Source organism: Petromyzon marinus, unplaced genomic scaffold (genome assembly GCF_048934315.1).
Source record: "Petromyzon marinus isolate PM22_M1 ecotype Great Lakes invasive population unplaced genomic scaffold, UKy_Petmar_22M1.pri1.0 PM_G_Scaffold_2, whole genome shotgun sequence".
In the NCBI taxonomy this organism is placed as follows: Eukaryota; Metazoa; Chordata; class Hyperoartia; order Petromyzontiformes; family Petromyzontidae; genus Petromyzon; species Petromyzon marinus.
In genome coordinates, this window is record NW_027422761.1 from 4754523 (window position 1) to 4777349 (window position 22827).

Sequence of the window (22827 nt, forward strand, 5' to 3'; positions counted from 1 at the left end):
GATAGAAAATAAAAATAACAGATTAAATTCAATAAGATAAAGACCACTTGTGTTGCGATCGAAACGTCGTGGGTTTTTTGCTTTATTTAAAAAAATATATTTTTCATTTAATTTTATTATCTGTTATTTTATTTTCTATCTACGTGACTTCACCGAAAGAACCAAGAATATTAATTCCTGCAGTCACCAAAGTTTTAAGTCAAAACATTCACACACGTTGACAAAGCCCCACCTTGTGTTGTTGTGGGCAGGTCGCTTCTGATGACAAGAGCGGTATAGCAGCTCAAGCGGGCTTGGCCTGCTAACAAAAGAAAATAAAAACTGCGTGAATATTTACAATAAAACAAAGTTACAAAGTGGCGAGCCGGGTGTAGACAAATTAAACTTAAGCGAGATAATTAAAGTGAATGCAATCAGGCGAGGGCAGGAGGCAAGGCCCCGCGTGGCTAGGCCCCGCGTTGTAAAGTTCCAACCTGGACATCGATTCCCATGCTCGCTGCTACTCAACTGACATCCCTGAGAGAGAGAGGCTCTACCTTGGTAAACAACAACAACAACCACCACCACAACCACAATCGCAATGAGAATTTCTCACCTCGGGACGTCACGCGGTAGCAGGTGACGTGACGTCACTTCCTGGGAACGAGACACGCTCCTCCCACAATGAGCTGCTCCGTAACTAATTAAATTAGAGAATGAATAAATTATGTTAATATTGCCGTCCGTTACGTCGTGAGTGCTGAACCCGTCGCAATAAACTCGCGACGGCTTTAACGAACACATTATGTTAATGAGCCGCCAGTCACTGGGCGTAGCTTTGCCCAAATAAGGATTGGCACTGGAACGATATTGGCAGTGACCCAAGCGGAGGTGACGTCATGTTCAAGAGCGCGGGGGAGGGGTGAATACCTTGATGACATGACGTCACTAGCGAGGTACACCTCCCCTTGGCGTTTCACGCCGATGAGGTAAAGCTGAGTGGTGACGTCACAGCGGGTTTGGAGTTTAAGTTGATTTAGATTCATTTTCATTGCTCCCTCCCTTGGGTGCGTGGGCTCAGCTACAACAACAACGTGGACATTATTGTGTATACACTGTGTGTGTGTACACTGTGCATGTATACTGTGTGTGTGTGTACACTGTGTATGTGTGTACACTGTGTGTGTGTACACTGTGTGTGTACACTGTGTGTACATTGTGTGTGTGTACACTGTGTGTGTACACTGTGTGTATACACTATGTGTGTGTACACTGTGCATGTATACTGTGTGTGTGTTCACTGTGTGTGTGTACACTGTGTGTATACACTGTGTGTGTGTACACTGTGTGTATACTGTGTGTTTACACACTGTGTGTGTACACTGTGTGTGTACACTGTGTGTGTGTACACTGTGTGTATATACACTGTGTGTATACACTGTATGTGTGTGTGTGTACACTGTGTGTGTGTACACCGTGTGTGTACACAATGTGTGTACATTGTGTGTAACAGTGATCATAGGGACTGTGACCGAATTTTTAACAATAAACTACATAAATAAATTATAACACCAAAATCTAGAGCCATATTTTAGGCCACTGTCCATAGACAGTGTTGAGCCTATGGACAGTGTTGAGTCCATGGGCAGTGTTGAGTCTATGGTGCAGTTCTGAGTCTATGGTGCAGTCTTGAGTCTATGGGCAGTGTTGAGTCTATGGTGCAGTGTTGAGTCTATGGGCAGTGGTGAGTCTATGGGCAGTGTTGAGTCTATGGGCAGTGCTGAGTCTATGGGCAGTGCTGAGTCTATGGGCAGTGTTTATCAGTTCTACAGAATCTGAGCCTCGCTCGCACTGCGTGTTCGCCTATCCGCACTACGATTTATAAAAGCGCCCTGCTAAGGCCTCACGTGATAACTGCCCCACCGAGTCGCCTGCCTGTGATTCGAGGCACGGAACGTCGAATCTCCTCCTCCACCACGACCACACGAGGACATTGTTTTGTTTATAACCTCACCACGAAGGAGGATATAGCTCAAGACCCCCTCCCCAGACACCTACGCAGCGTTGCGCTGGTGAGTGCCGCGTTGAGGCCTATTCCGGGAGTGTCACCGGTCTCGGCTAGATTGCCCAGCCGGCCGAGGCGGCACTTTGGCCGGCTACAGATGCCGCTGTCATGCGATGGTCTCCATAGAGACCTGGAAGATGGTCTCTAGGTTATGTTGTGGGTTAGCAAGCTTCCAAAGGATGCGTGAAGGCTGCCGCTAGGCTTTTGTAATGAATCTTTGCTGCGTGTTTTAAACTTGAATTATTTGCAATGCACACGTGTCAATGTGCTCTAGAGGAGTTGTAGAACCCTAGCTGCCACTGCTATTCAGTGGCCTAAATTATGGCTCTAGATTTTGGTGTTATAATTTATTTATGTAGTTTATTGTTAAAAATTCGGTCACACTCCCTATGATCACTGTTACATTGCATTTATGGCTTTTATTTTGGTGATTTCGAAAAAAAAATTGTTTTGGCCATGTTTTTGTTTATTGTATTACGGAGTTAGACTGATGGCTTTAATCTTAGTTGTGGTTGTTGTTATTTGACTTGCATCCCACTGGGATTTTTGCACACAGCGTTGGTGTACGGTGCTATTTCAGGAATATTTTGATATTTTTTTCCTGTATTTTCTGTTTGCACAGTCACGTAATCACTTTAAGATGTTTTCTTGTTCATGTTTTTTGTTTGTTGCGGTTGCACCCGATTCAAGAGCCGAATGGCTCACAGGGCTATACCAAATAAATGAACTATGAACTATGCGTCGCTCAAAGACTTCACTCGAGCGCGTCGTGTTCAAGCTCGCTTTTTCTACCTTAGGAGCTTACAAAGTGCCGCCCAATAATTTACTGTGCGTCTGCCTCTTAGACCGAGTGAATCGCTTGAACAAGTGCACATTCAGAAGCGTAAACTCTGCGAGTATCTCGTTTTAAATTTAGATTTAAAGCTTTCGTGACTGCAGTAATTCATATTCTTAGCTCTTTCGGTAAAGTCACGTTGAAGGGAAACAATAAAATATATAAAACAATAAAAATTCTCACGACGTTTCGACCTGATGACGACCGTTTGTGTTATGGTCGAAACGTCGTGAGAATTTTTATTGTTTTATATATATTATTTTATTGTTTCCCTTCAACGTGACTTTACCGAAAGAGCTAAGAATATCTCGTTTTATTCATAGTCCGTGTTTCCAAGGATAAAACAAATTGCACATTCTCATTACTAATACATCGACCTGGCTGGCGGTCAAAGTTGCCAGGAGCCCCTTTCCCTGTCGGCTTGACATTTTTTTCAACTCAATTGTTTTTTTACACAGCTCTTGGACAGACGTGCGGCAGTGTGGGTTTCTATCCTGGAAGGTGCTCTCACTTCAGGGGCTGTTTCATTGATGGGAAAAAAAAACCTGAGCTGGGGGTGTAATCAATGTTGTTTTATTGATCTAGTTTAAAACAATCAGCACGAACATCGGTGCCAAACTAACACGATGTGAGGCGCTAGATTTGAAGCTTTCGTGATGTGCAAGGATTCATACTCTGGCTTATTTTCGGTAAAGTCGCGGAGGTAAAAAAAATAAAGTTAAACCCAAGTTAAACTTTAGCAGCCTTATAGTTTACAGCAGTATGCTCTGCAAGGCAACCAGTTTGTCAGCTTAACTACTGCCTCCTGCCTCTGGTTCACGTGTGTAATGCTCTTCAACCTGCACACGGCCATCTCTCCGTCCCCAACCCCCTGCAGCATAACAGAAGGCGGCTTAACTTAGCCCCCCCCCACGGCCCTTCTTGTCTCTCCCCCCCCCTTAACCTGTATACAATCTCGGGTGTCTTAGAGTTCCTCTTTGGTTCTATTCGGTAAAGTCACGTAGGTAAAAAATAAAACAAAAATCACGACGTTTCGGCCACAACACAAGCGACCTTCATCAGGTGAAAGGATCAGGCTGTCTCGAGGACAGCGCTGGAGTGAAACACAGCCACGCTCAGACCGCGACCTTTAAGCTGTCCACGGTCTGAGCGTGGCTGTGTTTCACTCCAGTGCTGCCCTCGAGACAGCCTGATCCCTTCACCTGATGAAGGCCGCTTGTGTTGTGGCCGAAACGTCGTGATTTTTGTTGTTTTATTTTTTACCTACGTGACTTTACCGAATAGAACCAAAGAGTATGGATCCTTGCAGTCACGAAAGCTTTAAATCTAGAATTGGCTTAGAGTTCTCTTCACTTGATGTAGCAATTTTTACCGTGATGGTTTCCACCTCAAGACAGAAGCTTGTGCTACTGCCTCCGAAACGTCGTGATTTTAATTGAGTTGTTTTTAAATTTATTTATTTTATTGATTTTTTTACCTACGTGACTTTAGCGAACAAAAAACAAAGAGTCCGATGTGAGGAGGCGTTTCCCCCAACGTTCGTTTTCTGCGGTGGCAAAAAATGCAGCCTCTGCGAAACGATGAGAACCTAAACATTTTGCTCAACGCAGGAGGAACGTGTCCATCAACGAGGGAGCCTTAGGCATGCATCCAATTGTCCCTTGTGAAGGAGGAGGTCTTTAACCCGGCATGGTTGTCACCTGGTGCACAGGAGGTCGTGGGGTTTGATACCGACCCTGACACTCCCTGCTGTATCTTTGGAGTTGACGTTTCTCGCGCCCCGCGGCCGCGTGGATTTCTCTCCCCGAGTCCTCCGGTTTTTTCCCCTCCACATTCCGAAACGCCACGTGTTTAGAGTATTTTGCCCTGAATGTCCACTTGATATCAGCCCACTATTTGTGGGCCAGGTCTCTTCTTAAAAAGAGCTATGTAGCACGGTGGTGTGCTTCACGTGGCAACATTAAACATTGGTTACTTTTATTAGTATAGATTTTTTTAAAGTGATTTGTTTACTCTTCCTGTAACTCTGCACTCACGCCGTGTTTTTGTTTAGTGTTTGTTGTCATGTTTTGACCCAGTGCCACAGCTGGACATCTGTGACAAAAAGAGCTTCGTAGCGCTTTGGATTCCTCCTCTTGCAGTCTAAATAAATATCATTTCCACTGCTCCTCCTACTCCCTCCCCTTCACCCCTCCTAGCCAAGTGAAGGAAGCCTCCAGGCCGACCATCTGCCACCCCCCCCCCCCCCCCAATGGAGGCTTTCCACACCACCACCCGTTTAGTGGCCTTGCTGGTCGTTGTGCTGGGCGACCGTCACAACCCCTTCGCCCTGCCGCTTGACCGTGAGTAGCAAACAGCGCCGCTACCCCACTTGAGACGATGCCCCCTCTCAACGCTACTCCCACTAAAGGCCATCGACTAAACTCGACACTTTTGACTTCACCAGGCAATGCCCACTGAGCTTCGTGGCTCTTATTTTTTTCAGAAGCGCCCCGGCTCTTGCAAATGATGGTTTCAACGAAGCACTTCGACGTTCAAGCGGGGCCGAGTACTCGAAACACTTGTGGGTATCTGTGTGAGTAGTGTGTGGGTCTCTGTGTGAGTAGTGTGTGGGTTACTGTGGGTCTCACACAGAGACACAAATACTACTCACACAGAGACCCACACACTACTCACACAGAGAGACCCACACACTACTCACACAGAGAGAACCACACACTACTCACACACAGAGACCCACACACTACTCACACAGAGACCCACACACTACTCACACAGAGACCCACACACTACTCACACAGAGACCCACAGTCTACTCACACAGAGACCCACAGACTACTCACACAGAGACCCACGCACTACTAACAGAGAGACCCACAGACTACTCACACAGAGACCCACACACTACTCACACAGAGACCCACAGACTACTCACATAGAGACCCACACACTACTCACAGAGATACCCATAGACTACTCACACAGAGACCCACACACTACTCACACAGAGACCCACACACTACTCACACAGAGACCCACACACTACTCACACAGAGACCCACAGACTACTCACACAGAGACCCACACACTACTCACACAGAGACCCACACACTACTCACACAGAGACCCACACACTACTCACACAGAGACCCACACACTACTCACACAGAGACCCACACACTACTCACACAGAGACCCACAGACTACTCACACAGAGACCCACACACTACTCACACAGAGACCCACACACTACTCACACAGAGACCCACACACTACTCACACAGAGACCCTACTAACACTCTGCTGTATTTTCGCCCGCAGCTGCGGTTATCATCTCTGGCCACGTACGGTACCAAAGAAGCTCACATCAGGTGTATGCAGCAAAGCAGCAACCTCCGGAAACACGACGGAAAGTTGCACGGTTGCGACATCACACACACACACACGTACAGGGCCCAGTTGAGTACGCAGTTTGTTAAGGTGCAACACTGCAAGTACTTGCTCGGCCCGGAGCGACCCCCCCCCCCCCACCCTCGGGAGTGACCTCTGCCCGCTCGCTGTCTCTGCCCCCCCCCCCACCACCGCCTCACACAGCCAACCCCCCGTCAATGCTGTCGGAGCAAGACAGGATGTACAGGGCGAGAGAGGGAGAGGCGGTGTACATGGAGTGCTCGGTGTGGCCGCCCGCCACCATCCTGTGGTGAGACCGAACGCCGCGCCTGAGCGTCCGTCCCTCTCCGTCTCTCCTCTCGCTCTCCGCTCGCTGGAGACTCTTTTTGTTTATTTCACCGCCTGATGCCCACCGAGCCGTGCAGCTGTTTTTCAGAAGCTACCCGGCCATGTCGCAAACGACGGCCCTGACGACGCGCCTCGAAGCTCCCTGTCGCGAGGGCTGTACGTGCCCTGAACTTCTTTCGCACCCTACGTGGCCAACCGTGCTAATCTGTGCCTCCGTGGATCTGGGTGTCTGTGGGTCTCTCTGTATGTGTACGTGCCCTGAACTTCTTTCGCACCCTATGTGGCCAACCGTGCTAATCAGAGGCACGAGAGCCGAGTCTGTTTTGGAATGCCGCCAGCGGGTTTGCATGGCTGGCCACGTACGGAGCAAAAGAAGTTCAACATAGAACACTTCCATAGACTTCAATGCTAAAGGCTCCCATAGACTTCAATGTTAAAGGCTCCCATAGACTTCAATGTTAAAGGCTCCCATAGACTTCAATGTTAAAGGCACCCATAGACTTCAATGTTAAAGGCTCCCATAGACTTCAATGTTAAAGGCTCCCACAGACTTCAATGTTAAAGGCTCCCATAGACTTCAATGTTAAAGGCTCCAATAGACTTCAATGTTAAAGGCTCCCATAGGCTTCAATGTTAAAGGCTCCCATATGCTTCAATGTTAAAGGCTCCCATAGACTTCAATGTTAAAGGCTTCCATAGACTTCAATGTTAAAGGCTCCCATAGACTTCACTGTTAAAGGCTCCCATAGACTTCAATGTTAAAGGCTCCCATAGGCTTCAATGTTAAAGGCTCCCATAGACTTCAATGTTAAAGGCTCCCATAGACTTCACTGTTAAAGGCTCCCATAGACTTCAATGTCAAAGGCTCCCATAGACTTCAATGTCAAAGGCTCGCATAGGCTTCAATGTTAAAGACTCCCATAGGCTAACATTTATAATTTCGCGCGCGCGGGGGCGGGGTAGGGCGACTGTCGATGGCCGCCACGCAGACGTGACTCAGAGCGAGAGAGCGAGAGAGGGGCACTCAACGCGGCGGAGGGCCGCGTGAACCTCGCCGCCCCAACGTCCCCCGGGACGTTCGCCTCCGCGTCTCGCGAAGCAGCCGACCCCGGATCTCAAATCCCCCGACGGCATCGCCGTCAAACCTCAACGGTTCACGCCCCCCACGCCCCCCACGCCTTCCCGCGCACCGCCAGGTTCAGGAACTACCAGAGCTTGAATGTTGAGGGCGAGCGCTTCCAGATCTTCGAGAATGGCACCCTTCACATCGTGGACTTGCGGCGCGAGGACTCGAACACTTACACCTGCTTCGCCATCAACAACCTGAACACCGGCCAGCTGCGGGCGCACCTCTCCGTGGAAGGTGAGCAAAGTCGCCGCCGGCAACAAACCCGCCGGCCGGAATCCCTCTCCGATCCGGCGCCGAGCCGTTAACCGCCGCCGCACCGCAACCGCCGCCATCGAAGACGAAGATCCCCCACCGTGTAGCCCAGGGGTAGGCAAATGTTTTGACTCGCAAGCCACAGTGCGTTCTAAAATTTGACAGAGGGGCCGGGCCAGGAACAGATGGATGGAGTGTTTGTGTGAACTAAATATAAATGACGTGTTAAAAATCATTACGTGAAAGGATTTGGCCTTTAACAGGTAGCAAAGCATTTATTTGCAAGGCAATTTAACAAATTGCACGAATCTGAACAATACAAAAACATGTCGTAACGTGACTGATCAAACATCGTGAAAACAGCGCCGTCTAATGGGGAAATGGGGGCATTACAGGAGAAAGGTAAAATTTAATTTAATAATAATAATATTTGGACAAGTTCGGCGGGCCAGATTAAAAAGCCCAACGGGCCCTAGAAGGCCCGGGGGCCGTACATTGCCCACGTCTGGTGTAGCCTCAACAGGCCGCAAGGGGCAAGCGCTGTTAGCAAGTAGCACCTGTGAAGGCCGGCACGGCGCACGAGGGGGTGGGTGGCCAGCGCCACGCCCGACCGCCTTTGTCTCCCCGGTGCTGGCGATGTTCGCCACACACCGCGCCGGGTGCTCGTTTGAGGCCGAGTCGACCTAGGGGAGGCCCAAGACGGGTTCAGATAATCATCACCGCGTGTTGGTGGCCGTGAGCGGGAATCGAACTTGGGTTCGGCCGGGTTCGTAGCGCGGCGTAGCGCGGCGTAGACCGCTACACCCGCCGCCGCCACCACCACCACCATTAACTACCACCACCATCACCCCCACAACCACCCCCACAGTGGCGTCGGACGGTGAGGAGGAGGACGAGGAGGAGGAGGAGGGGGACGAGGAGGAGGACGAGGAGGAGGACGAGGACAAGGAGGACGAGGAGGAGGACGAGGAGGACGAGGAGGAGGGCCAGGACGATGGCAAGGAGGTCTCTACGTCCTCGCCATCGGCCCCCAACGCCGGTAGCGGCCGTGACGGCGGTGCTGACGATGGCGAGGATGACGACGACGAGCTGTTAGCTACCTCGCCAGGTACGCGGGAGGGCGGCGGCTTGGATCGTCTGTCCACCCTGACGATGCAAATGGCCGTGGTCAGCCCAATGAGGTCGGCGGCGCGGAAAGTCCTGGGTTTAAAAAAAACTGGGTTTCTGGCCACCCCGTGAATCTCCATTGGCTGCTCGGGTTCCCAAGTGCTTGCTCCATTCATGCTTGGATTGAATGTTAAAGGCTCCCATAGACTTCAATGTTAAAGGCTCCCATAGACTTCAATGTTAAAGGTTCCCATAGACTTCAATGTCAAAGGCTCCCATAGACTTCAATGTTAAAGGCTCCCATAGTCTTCAATGTTAAAGGCTCCCATAGACTTCAATGTTAAAGGCTCCCATAGTCTTCAATGTTAAAGGCTCCCATAGACTTCACTGTTAAAGGCTCCCATAGACTTCAATGTTAAAGGCTCCCATAGACTTCCATGTTAAAGGCTCCCATAGTCTTCAATGTTAAAGGCTCCCATATACTTCAATGTTAAAGGCTCCCATATACTTCAATATTAAAGGCTCCCATAGGCTTCAATGTTAAAGGCTCCCATAGACTTCAATGTTAAAGGCTCCCATAGTCTTCAATGTTAAAGGCTCCCATAGACTTCAATGTTAAAGGCTCCCATAGTCTTCAATGTTAAAGGCTCCCATAGACTTCACTGTTAAAGGCTCCCATAGACTTCAATGTTAAAGGCTCCGATAGACTTCAATGTTAAAGGCTCCCATAGACTTCAATGTCACAGGCTCCCATAGACTTCAATGTTAAAGGCTCCCACAGACTTCAATGTTAAAGGCTCCCACAGACTTCAATGTTAAAGGCTCCCATAGTCTTCAATGTTAAAGGCTCCCATTGACTTCAATGTTAAAGGCTCCCATAGACTTCAATGTTAAAGGCTCCCATAGACTTCAATGTTAAAGGCTCCCATAGACTTCACTGTTAAAGGCTCCCATAGACTTCACTGTTAAAGGCTCCCATAGACTTCACTGTTAAAGGCTCCCATAGACTTCACTGTTAAAGGCTCCCATAGACTTCACTGTTAAAGGCTCCCATAGACTTCACTGTTAAAGGCTCCCATAGATTTCACTGTTAAAGGCTCCGATAGACTTCACTGTTAAAGGCTCCCATAGACTTCACTGTTAAAGGCTCCCATATACTTCACTGTTAAAGGCTCCCATAGACTTCACTGTTAAAGGCTCCCATAGACTTCACTGTTAAAGGCTCCCATAGACTGCACTGATAAAGGCTCCCATAGACTGCACTGTTAAAGGCTCCCATAGACTTCACTGTTAAAGGCTCCCATAGACTGCACTGTTAAAGGCTCCCACAGACTTCAATGTTAAAGGCTCCCACAGACATCAGTTTTAAAGGCTCCCACAGACTTCAATGTTAAAGGCTCCCATAGACTCCAATGTTAAAGGCTCCCATAGACTTCAATGTTAAAGGCTCCGATAGACTTCAATGTTAAAGGCTCCGATAGACTTCAATGTTAAAGGCTCCCATAGACCTCAATGTTACAGGCTCCCATAGACTTCAATGTTAAAGGCTCCCACAGACTTCAATGTTAAAGGCTCCCACAGACTTCAATGTTAAAGGCTCCCACAGACTTCAATGTTAAAGGCTCCCACAGACTTCAATGTTAAAGGCTCCCACAGACTTCAATGTTAAAGGCTCCCACAGACTTCAATGGTAAAGGCTCCCATAGACTTCAATGTTAAAGGCTGCCATAGACTTCAATGTTAAAGGCTCCCATAGACTTCAATGTTAAAGGCTCCCATAGTCTTCAATGTTAAAGGCTCCCATAGACTTCAATGTTAAAGGCTCCCATAGACTTCACTGTTAAAGGCTCCCATAGACTTGAATGTTAAAGGCTCCCATAGACTTCAATGTTAAAGGCTCCCATAGACTTCAATGTTAAAGGCTCCCATAGACTTCAATGTTAAAGGCTCCCATAGACTTCAATGTTAAAGGCTCCCATAGACTTCCATGTTAAAGGCTCCCATAGTCTTCAATGTTAAAGGCTCCCATATACTTCAATGTTAAAGGCTCCCATATACTTCAATATTAAAGGCTCCCATAGGCTTCAATGTTAAAGGCTCCCATATACTTCAATGTTAAAGGCTCCCATAGACTTCAATGTTAAAGGCTCCGATAGACTTCAATGTTAAAGGCTCCGATAGACTTCAATGTTAAAGGCTCCCATAGTCTTCAATGTTGCAGGCTCCCATAGACTTCAATGTTAAAGGCTCCCACAGACTTCAATGTTAAAAGCTCCCACAGACTTCAATGTTAAAGGCTCCCACAGACTTCAATGTTAAAGGCTCCCACAGACTTCAATGTTAAAGGCTCCCACAGACTTAAATGTTAAAGGCTCCCACAGACTTCAATGTTAAAGGCTCCCATAGACTTCAATGTTAAAGGCTCCCATAGACTTCAATGTTAAAGGCTCCCATAGACTTCAATGTTAAAGGCTCCCATAGACTTCAATGTTAAAGGCTCCCATAGACTTCAATGTTAAAGGCTCCCATAGACTTCACTGTTAAAGGCTCCCATAGACTTCACTGTTAAAGGCTCCCATAGACTTCACTGTTAAAGGCTCCCACAGACTTTAATGTTAAAGGCTCCCACAGACTTCAATGTTAAAGGCTCCCACAGACTTCAATGTTAAAGGCTCCCACAGACTTCAATGTTAAAGGCTCCCACAGACTTCAATGTTAAAGGCTCCCACAGACTTCAATGTTAAAGGCTCCCATAGACTTCAATGTTAAAGGCTCCCATAGACTTCAATGTTAAAGGCTCCCATAGACTTCAATGTTAAAGGCTCCCATAGACTTCAATGTTAAAGGCTCCCATAGACTTCAATGTTAAAGGCTCCCATAGACTTCACTGTTAAAGGCTCCCATAGACTTCACTGTTAAAGGCTCCCATAGACTTCACTGTTAAAGGCTCCCACAGACTTTAATGTTAAAGGCTCCCACAGACTTCAATGTTAAAGGCTCCCACAGACTTCAATGTTAAAGGCTCCCACAGACTTCAATGTTAAAGGCTCCCACAGACTTCAATGTTAAAGGCTCCCACAGACTTCAATGTTAAAGGCTCCCATAGACTTCAATGTTAAAGGATCCCATAGACTTCAATGTTAAAGGCTCCCATAGACTTCAATGTTAAAGGCTCCCATAGACTTCAATGTTAAAGGCTCCCATAGACTTCAATGTTAAAGGCTCCCATAGACTTCACTGTTAAAGGCTCCCATAGACTTCACTGTTAAAGGCTTCCATAGACTTCACTGTTAAAGGCTCCCATAGACTTCACTGTTAAAGGCTCCCATAGACTTCACTGTTAAAGGCTCCCATAGACTTCACTGTTAAAGGCTCCCATAGACTTCAATGTTAAAGGCTCCCATAGACTTCAATGTTAAAGGCTCCCATATACTTCAATATTAAAGGCTCCCATAGGCTTCAATGTTAAAGGCTCCCATATTCTTCAATGTTAAAGGCTCCCATAGACTTCACTGTTAAAGGCTCCCATAGACTTCACTGTTAAAGGCTCCCATAGACTTCACTGTTAAAGGCTCCCATAGGCTTCACTGTTAAAGGCTCCCATAGACTTCACTGTTAAAGGCTCCCATAGACTTCACTGTTAAAGGCTCCCATAGACTGCACTGTTAAAGGCTCCCATAGACTTCACTGTTAAAGGCTCCCATAGACTTCACTGTTAAAGGCTCCCACAGACTTCAATGTTAAAGGCTCCCACAGACATCAATTTTAAAGGCTCCCACAGACTTCAATGTTAAAGGCTCCCATAGACTTCAATGTTAAAGGCTCCCATAGACTTCAATGTTAAAGGCTCCCATAGACTGCACTGTTAAAGGCTCCCATAGACTTCACTGTTAAAGGCTCCCATAGACTTCACTGTTAAAGGCTCCCACATACTTCAATGTTAAAGGCTCCCACAGACATCAATTTTAAAGGCTCCCACAGACTTCAATGTTAAAGGCTCCCATAGACTTCAATGTTAAAGGCTCCCATAGACTTCAATGTTAAAGGCTCCGATAGACTTCAATGTTAAAGGCTCCCATAGTCTTCAATGTTACAGGCTCCCATAGACTTCAATGTTAAAGGCTCCCACAGACTTCAATGTTAAAGGCTCCCACAGACTTCAATGTTAAAGGATCCCACAGACTTCAATGTTAAAGGCTCCCACAGACTTCAATGTTAAAGGCTCCCACAGACTTCAATGTTAAAGGCTCCCACAGACTTCAATGTTAAAGGCTCCCATAGACTTCAATGTTAAAGGCTCCCATAGACTTCAATGTTAAAGGCTCCCATAGACTTCAATGTTAAAGGCTCCCATATACTTCAATATTAAAGGCTCCCATAGGCTTCAATGTTAAAGGCTCCCATATACTTCAATGTTAAAGGCTCCCATAGACTTCACTGTTAAAGGCTCCCATAGACTTCACTGTTAAAGGCTCCCATAGACTTCACTGTTAAAGGCTCCCATAGGCTTCACTGTTAAAGGCTCCCATAGACTTCACTGTTAAAGGCTCCCATAGACTTCACTGTTAAAGGCTCCCATAGACCGCACTGTTAAAGGCTCCCATAGACTTCACTGTTAAAGGCTCCCATAGACTTCAATGTTAAAGGCTCCCATAGACTTCAATGTTAAAGGCTCCCATAGACTTCAATGTTAAAGGCTCCCATATACTTCAATATTAAAGGCTCCCATAGGCTTCAATGTTAAAGGCTCCCATATACTTCAATGTTAAAGGCTCCCATAGACTTCACTGTTAAAGGCTCCCATAGACTTCACTGTTAAAGGCTCCCATAGACTTCACTGTTAAAGGCTCCCATAGGCTTCACTGTTAAAGGCTCCCATAGACTTCACTGTTAAAGGCTCCCATAGACTTCACTGTTAAAGGCTCCCATAGACTGCACTGTTAAAGGCTCCCATAGACTTCACTGTTAAAGGCTCCCATAGACTTCACTGTTAAAGGCTCCCACAGACTTCAATGTTAAAGGCTCCCACAGACATCAATTTTAAAGGCTCCCACAGACTTCAATGTTAAAGGCTCCCATAGACTTCAATGTTAAAGGCTCCCATAGACTTCAATGTTAAAGGCTCCGATAGACTTCAATGTTAAAGGCTCCGATAGACTTCAATGTTAAAGGCTCCGATAGACTTCAATGTTAAAGGCTCCGATAGACTTCAATGTTAAAGGCTCCCACAGACTTCAATGTTAAAGGCTCCCACAGACTTCAATGTTAAAGGCTCCCACAGACTTCAATGTTAAAGGCTCCCACAGACTTCAATGTTAAAGGCTCCCACAGACTTCAATGTTAAAGGCTCCCATAGACTTCAATGTTAAAGGCTCCCATAGACTTCAATGTTAAAGGCTCCCATAGACTTCACTGTTAAAGGCTCCCATAGACTTCAATGTTAAAGGCTCCCATAGACTTCACTGTTAAAGGCTCCCACAGACTTCAATGTTAAAGGCTCCCACAGTCATCAATTTTAAAGGCTCCCACAGACTTCAATGTTAAAGGCTCCCATAGACTTCAATGTTAAAGGCTCCCATAGACTTCAATGTTAAAGGCTCCGATAGACTTCAATGTTAAAGGCTCCGATAGACTTCAATGTTAAAGGCTCCCATAGTCTTCAATGTTACAGGCTCCCATAGACTTCAATGTTAAAGGCTCCCACAGACTTCAATGTTAAAGGCTCCCACAGACTTCAATGTTAAAGGCTCCCACAGACTTCAATGTTAAAGGCTCCCATAGACTTCAATGTTAAAGGCTCCCATAGACTTCAATGTTAAAGGCTCCCATAGACTTCAATGTTAAAGGCTCCCATAGACTTCAATGTTAAAGGCTCCCATAGACTTCAATGTTAAAGGCTCCCATAGACTTCACTGTTAAAGGCTCCCATAGACTTCACTGTTAAAGGCTCCCATAGACTTCACTGTTAAAGGCTCCCATAGACTTCACTGTTAAAGGCTCCCATAGACTTCACTGTTAAAGGCTCCCACAGACTTCAATGTTAAAGGCTCCCACAGTCATCAATTTTAAAGGCTCCCACAGACTTCAATGTTAAAGGCTCCCATAGACTTCAATGTTAAAGGCTCCCATAGACTTCAATGTTAAAGGCTCCGATAGACTTCAATGTTAAAGGCTCCGATAGACTTCAATGTTAAAGGCTCCCATAGTCTTCAATGTTACAGGCTCCCATAGACTTCAATGTTAAAGGCTCCCACAGACTTCAATGTTAAAGGCTCCCACAGACTTCAATGTTAAAGGCTCCCACAGACTTCAATGTTAAAGGCTCCCATAGACTTCAATGTTAAAGGCTCCCATAGACTTCAATGTTAAAGGCTCCCATAGACTTCAATGTTAAAAGCTCCCATAGACTTCAATGTTAAAGGCTCCCATAGACTTCAATGTTAAAGGCTCCCATAGACTTCACTGTTAAAGGCTCCCATAGACTTCACTGTTAAAGGCTCCCATAGACTTCACTGTTAAAGGCTCCCATAGACTTCACTGTTAAAGGCTCCCATAGACTTCACTGTTAAAGGCTCCCACAGACTTCAATGTTAAAGGCTCCCACAGACTTCAGTGTTAAAGGCTCCCACAGACTTCAATGTTAAAGGCTCCCACAGACTTCAATGTTAAAGGCTCCCACAGACTTCAATGTTAAAGGCTCCCACAGACTTCAATGTTAAAGGCTCCCATAGACTTCAATGTTAAAGGCTCCCATAGACTTCAATGTTAAAGGCTCCCATAGACTTCAATGTTAATGGCTCCCATAGACTTCACTGTTAAAGGCTCCCATAGACTTCACTGTTAAAGGCTCCCATAGACTTCACTGTTAAAGGCTCCCATAGACTTCACTGTTAAAGGCTCCCATAGACTTCACTGTTAAAGGCTCCCATAGACTTCACTGTTAAAGGCTCCCATAGACTTCAATGTTAAAGGCTCCCATAGACTTCAATGTTAAAGGCTCCCATAGACTTCAATGTTAAAGGCTCCTATAGACTTCAATGTTAAAGGCTGCCATCGACTTCACTGTTAAAGGCTCCCATAGACTTCACTGTTAAAGGCTCCCATAGACTTCAACGTTAAAGGCTCCCATAGACTTCAATGTTAAAGGCTCCCATAGACTTCACTGTTAAAGGCTCCCATAGACTTCACTGTTAAAGGCTCCCATAGACTTCACTGTTAAAGGCTCCCATAGACTTCACTGGTAAAGGCTCCCATAGACTTCACTGTTAAAGGCTCCCATAGACTTCACTGTTAAAGGCTCCCATAGACTTCACTGTTAAAGGCTCCCATAGACTTCACTGTTAAAGGGTCCCATAGACTTCAATGTTAAAGGCTCCCATAGACTCACGGAGGTGCACACATCGAGGGCAGTCAACAAAGTTCCGGTCAAACGGAGATAAAAGAACGCTTTGAAAATAAAAAAGATTCTCAGCATCGCAACTCTGGGCAGGGGTTTGCTGTTTTGGCAAAGAGCGTTGTTGACACTCGGGTGTTGGTGGTGGTGGTGGTGGTCCACCGCTCACCGCAGAGGAGTTACAATCGGGCACCCGACGTCGATGATGTGACAGTCGGCGTTTTAATTTACCAAATAGTTTTAAACGTAGTGTTATGGATCGTCTCTCTGAATGATTGGGTGAGTGGCAGAGTGAACAAGTGAGGAAGAGGTTTCAGTCTCAACTACCAACAACCTCCAACAAATCTTCCATCCCCTAGGAGGTGGTGGTGTTGGTGGTGGTGGAGATGGTGGCGGTGGTGTTGGTGGTGTTGGTGGTGGTGGTGTTAGTGGTGTTGGTGGTGGTGTTGGTGATGGTGGTGTTGGTGGTGTTGGTGGTGGTGGTGTTGGTGTTAGTGGTGTTGGTGGTGTTAGTGGTGTTGGTGGTGTTGGTGGTGGTGGTGTTGGTGGTGTTGGTGGTGGTGTTGGTGTTGGTGGTGTTGGTGGTGGTGTTGGTGGTGGTGTTGGTGGTGGTGTTGGTGGTGATGTTGGTGGTGTTGGTGGTGGTGGAGATGGAGGAGGAGGCGGAGGGTTGTAAGAGGCCCCCCGGTACTCGTACATTGCTCTCATCATAGCGATGGCGACTGACGTCTCGTTTCTCCGCTTGCCCCTTTGCAGCGGCGACGACATCATCAGCGACGTCATCAGCGGCGACGACGTCATCAGCGACGACGTCAGCGGCGGCGACGACGTCAGCGGGGCGGGCGTCTGCCACCAGCAAGGCGTCTTGCTGCCCCGGTGCCGCTTGGGCCACGGCGCTTCTGCTCACGCTGGTGCCGTCGTTGGCGCGCGGCGGCGACGTCTAGAAGGAAGCTTTTCTTTCTCGCTCTATAAAAATCTTTACGATTTGCGATGCGTTCCGACATCGTTTCTCGTTTCCACGCATTCACATTGTCCGAGTTTTATTGGGGGAGAAAAGTGACGCGCCGTGTGCCCGCGACGTCTCGCGGAAAGCCGTCTTGCGTGACGATTTAAAACGCGAGTTGCGACTGAGTCATGCCCTGAAGTTGTTCCGTGCTGCTGCTGCTGCCGTGCTGAAGACGTAATGATAAAGGCGCCAAGTTAGCTGTTGCTGCTGTTGTTGACACAAATGTTGCCGTTGTTGATGGTCCAGCTGAGGCAGGGAGAAGCTGCCTTAGTCTTGCGGGGCGAACGCTTTTGTGGATCTGGTGGGGGGGGGGGGGGGCGCTGTGGTGCTCTGTGAGTGATGTACAGCAACGGGAGACTAGAGTCTTGTGCGTCCGTCTCGTCTCACACGCTTAGGTGAGGACATCACTGATTAAGAATATTATTTTGTTACCAGGTTAAGAAGGGCCCACAACTGGGGCCTATCGTTGGCTTCCGATTTCACCGATTTTCCTCGAGTCGAAATAAAAACATCTGATTGTGAATATAACAGCACGAGCTTTAACTACCCGGCTTCGCCCGGGACTTGGATTCACCACGTCCGGCCACCTTTGTCTCCCGATGTTCACACCACAACATTTACACGTTTGAGGCTGAGTCGACCTAGGGGAGGCCCAGGACCGGTTGAAATAATCGTCACCGGTGGTGGCCGTGAGCGGGAATCGAACTCGGGTCGCCGGGTTCGTAGCGCAGCGTAGCGCTAACCACTACACTACCGCTCCCCCCCCACACACAGACACACACAGACACACACACAGCCACACACAGACACACACACAGACACACACACAGACACACACAGACACACACAGACACACACACACAGACACACACACAGACACACACAGACACACACACAGACACACACACAGACACACACAGACACACACAGACACACACACACAGACACACACACAGACACACACAGACACACACAGACACACACAGACAACGCTAACCGCTACACTACAATGCGTTACGCTTCCACGTGCGCGGGTCACGTGACAGATTTGATGTCACAGCTCACTTGCCGTGCAAAAAATAAATGCATTATTGAGCTCCCCCCCCCCCCTAAAATAGAAGCTAAAAGTGTATTTTTATAATGTTTGCACGGTGTACAGTCTGGAAAGTACCCACATGGCAAATTTAAAGTTTGTTGAATGTCGGGATGTACGCTAAACATTTTGAACAGACACACATAATCACAACTTTGCCTTTTATATATCTGGAGATAAGGGAAACTACCGTTCGCAAACTATCACGGTTTGAAAGAGACGCTTAACGATGCCTCGGTGGTGTTTAAAGAAGTTGTTACCACGTAAAATCTCCACATTCTATGGGGAGCAAAATAAACACATCATGCTCCAGTTTAAATGCCCCGACCACCCGTGAGATCACCACGGAGCTTAGGCCAAGTTCGCTGACAAGTCACGGGACAGACCCAGATGCCATGGGTTGACTGACTTGAGACAATTGGCAGATGCATCACAGTACACATCCACACCCACCCTCCCACTCACCCACCAACCGATTCACCCACCCTTTCACTCACTTACCCACTCACCTACCCAGCCACTCATCTACTCATTCAGTCATTCGCCCACTCACCTACCCACCCACCCACTCATCTACCCATCCAGTCATTCGCCCACTCACTCACCTACCCACCCACTCACCTACCCACCCACTCACCTACCCACCTACTCACCTACCAACCCACCCACTCATCTACCCATCCAGTCATTCGCCCACTCACTCACCTACCCACCCACTCATCTACCCACCCACTCACCTACCTACCCACTTACTCACCTACCCACTCACTCACCTACCCACTCACTCACCTACCCACCCACTCACCTACCCACCCACTCACCTACCCATCCACTCACCTACCTACCCAGTCATTCGCCCACTCACCTACCCATCCACTCACCTACCCACCCTGTCATTCGCCCACACACCTACCCATCCACTCACCTACCCACCCACTCACCCACCTACTCACCTACCCACTCACTCACCTACCCACCCACTCACCTACCCATCCAGTCATTCGCCCACTCACCCCACACCACACCGCACCGTTTGAACCTCTTCCTCCTGCGCTGATACGAGCCGTCATCAAAGATGTTCGCAGCCGCCGGGTCCACGACCCAGTGATTGCTTCTGCCCGGCTGGCACGGCCTTCTGGGCACTTTAACGAAGCAGTCTTCAAACGTGAGGCAGCGACGGACAGAGTTTCCCCGCTTCTTGTCATTGTTCTGATAGAAGAGGAAGTTCTCAGTAATGAAGCGACGGATGTCCCTCGCTGTCAGGCGCCCCTCGGCCGGGATGACAATTGCCATTGTGGTGCCACAACAGAGAAGCCGCTCCGTCGAAACCGGGGCAGTCGCTGTGCTGCTGCGACCGAGAAGCCACCCGGCTCCCATCACAGCACTTCCTCTGCCCCCCCCCCACCTAAACACACACACACTCAAGTAGGGCCTCATGGGGAGGGGGGGGGGTACCTGCCCTGAGTTGTTACCCGAGAGGCCCCCTCGTGGAGGTGCTCCACGGTTTCTCAGGGTTAGGGAATTGGCAGTCACCCCCCCCCCCCCCCAGGCCAAATGGCACTGCGGCGCCGTGGCTTAACTTAGAATTAAATGACCACGGAGAACTCGCTGAGAACTGCAGTGAGGAGATGCCTAGGACACACGCGTACCAGCAGACAGGTGGGGAGCGGGGCAGCGCGGGTTAAGCGTCTCTACCCATGGTGCACCGCGGGTTAGCGTCTCTACCCATGATGCACCGTGGATTAACGGCCCTACCTATGATGCACCGCGAATTAACGGCCCTACCCATGATGCACCGCGGATTAACGGCCCTACCCATGATGCACCGCAGATTAACGGCCTGACCCGTGATGCACCGCGGATGGGCGGTGCGAGGGCTTTGAAAGGAGGATAAAAAGGGACGCTTTGGGGAAGCACGGGGAGAGAAAATAGAGGGCAGACAGGTCGATTAAGTATCAGGCAGTAGCGAGATAGGTTAGACCTGTCCTGCTGGTCCGTACTGACACGCACAGTCTAGTTCGTTTATTCGTGGGGAATAAACCGTCCGTAGGGTATAAACCGTATCATGTTGTCTCTGTGAGTACGGAGGGGCGGTGCGTGGTGTGGCAAGCCTGCCCGCAGTGATTCTTTTGTTTGCGCGTGAGTGAGTAATTTTACCCATGTGTTTACGCTCGCACGGGTGAGTCCACTCGGGGCTTGACGCGCATGCCGGGGCAGCAGCAACGTGCTATCGCCCTGGGAATTAAAGTACGGGTCCTTCGATCATTAATATGCACTCGTGCGTGGTGTGGTGAGCCTCTGCATTGTGTGGTACTGGTTGCACTTCGCCCGCGCCAGTACGGGGACGTGCAGGAGCAGCGGCGCTCACGGCACGCGCCGCGCGTGTAGCGTGTAGAGATCAATTGGTGAGCGGGAATTCGCGCAGCGTGGCCTAATTAGTTGCTTCCGACCGGCTGCGAAGGTAAATGAAACAAGATTACACAATTCAAGCACGCGATGCTGCTGGCAGTGGTTACTGCGTGAGTAGAGCTGCGCCGTGAGGTACACGGGTACCCACGGGCATAATCATACAACGGGTGTTGCAGTTGTGGTAGTGGTATGAATTTAACGGGGGAGTCGGGGGCCAACGGCCCCGACAATTCGGTGATGGCGGGGGACGGTAGCCCCCACAAATGCATTTTTCTGTTTCCACCACCATAACCACAACCTTAGTAATGTGTGAACAACAGATCAATGTTGGTGAACTGATATACATGGGTTATCTCCACTGTAATGAAGGTGAGTGGTGCTGTTCAACAAAGCTGTAAGTATATTTGTACAACCACTATACTGCAGTCTTTTTTCGGGAAGACTGGTTCCCATTAAGTGAAAAATGGATCTCCCCTTCTCACGCATCAAATTAGAGCAGAAATGTAAATATACACACACAGCAGATTGAGCAGTTGCTAACGTTCATCATCCATATTTCATTAGAATATTTACCCAGGAAAGCACCACCGAGACTGAAGACTACGTGCATAGATCAAAATGAATGCTCTTACAGACACCACAGTGCTGCCCTGCAAGTCGGGCGTGCAGAGTTTTACGATCTCTGCGTGATCCATAACTCAAAGAGTTGCTGTGTAAGAGGAGTGTGGGCACCGTACTCCGCTGATGAAAAAAGAGCTCCATCCTCTGCTTTCACAGATACCATTAAAACATTAACCTTGTTTATATAAAGTGTTTTAGAAATGCTTGACAAGTTTCTTCACTTCCTGGGAAAACTGTTAGAAAGTTCACAGACCTTCAATAATGCACACCATACATTTCATCAATGTGGTATACTTTCATAAAACATATATTTGAGCTTATTTCCATTCACATTAATGAATGGCATCTCGGCTTAAATAAAATTAACGTTATGCACACTTGAAGGTCAGAAGCTGTATTCCTGTATAATCATCTGTTTGAATGCAAAATGCAACCTATATGTTAACCTTATCCAGAAACACAAATCAAAGTGTCACCATTGTCAAATATACATTTGACGGCTCTCATCTGAGCTTGAGGGTGGAAATTATACATTTATTGGCAGGCACTGGCCTCTGCATAGGATGACTCTTCTATTTAGGATGTATAGCAAGGTTTGCTACGTACTGTGCGAAAGAAGTTCAACATACACACATGAGGATTACAATAATAATAAGAATAATGCGAATGAATTTGTCCAGAATAGCCTCCTTGAGTCTCGAGATATTCGTGTCGAGAATACTGCCATTGGGATGCTGTGATGACGGTGATAGGCGCCTGCAAACGTGGGAGGAGGAGCACCCGGAGAAGATTCCTGACCTTCACGCTTCAGGGTCGCCCCTTCTTCATATTTCACCGTCACTCGTGGCCACGTAGCGAAGCGTTTTTCTGGATTTTGTTGTTATTCTGTCTCTTACTGTTCAAATAAACCTACCATTAAAATTATAGACTGATCATTTCTTTGTCATGGGGCTAACGTACAAAATCAGCAGGGGATCAAATACTTTTTTCCCTCACTGTAGACTCAACACTACCATAGACACAACACTACCACCCATAGACTCAATACTACCATAGACTCAACACTACCATAGACTTAACACTACCCATAGACTCAACACTACCATAGACACAACACTACCACCCATAGACTCAACACTACCATAGACACAACACTACCATAGACTCAACACTACCACCCATAGACTCAACACTACCACC

At 47.9% G+C, this 22827-nt stretch overlaps 1 protein-coding gene across 2 annotated transcripts; it reads left to right on the plus strand.

The window, feature by feature from the left end:
* Positions 1-1873: 1873 nt before the first annotated feature.
* LOC142912330 (uncharacterized) lies at positions 1874-17816 on the plus strand. 2 transcript variants are annotated; one of them, XM_076060496.1, is made up of 7 exons: positions 1874-2051; positions 5078-5221; positions 5365-5454; positions 6201-6579; positions 7814-7980; positions 8867-9106; positions 17255-17816. In XM_076060496.1, the coding sequence occupies exons 4-7, from the start codon at positions 6488-6490 to the stop codon at positions 17440-17442; spliced, it is 687 nt and encodes a 228-aa protein (XP_075916611.1). In that variant the 5' UTR covers positions 1874-2051; positions 5078-5221; positions 5365-5454; positions 6201-6487; the 3' UTR covers positions 17443-17816. The 2 variants fall into 2 exon arrangements, with proteins under 2 accessions (XP_075916611.1, XP_075916610.1); XM_076060495.1 differs by having other exon boundaries at positions 5365-5442.
* The last annotated feature ends 5011 nt before the right edge of the window (positions 17817-22827 follow it).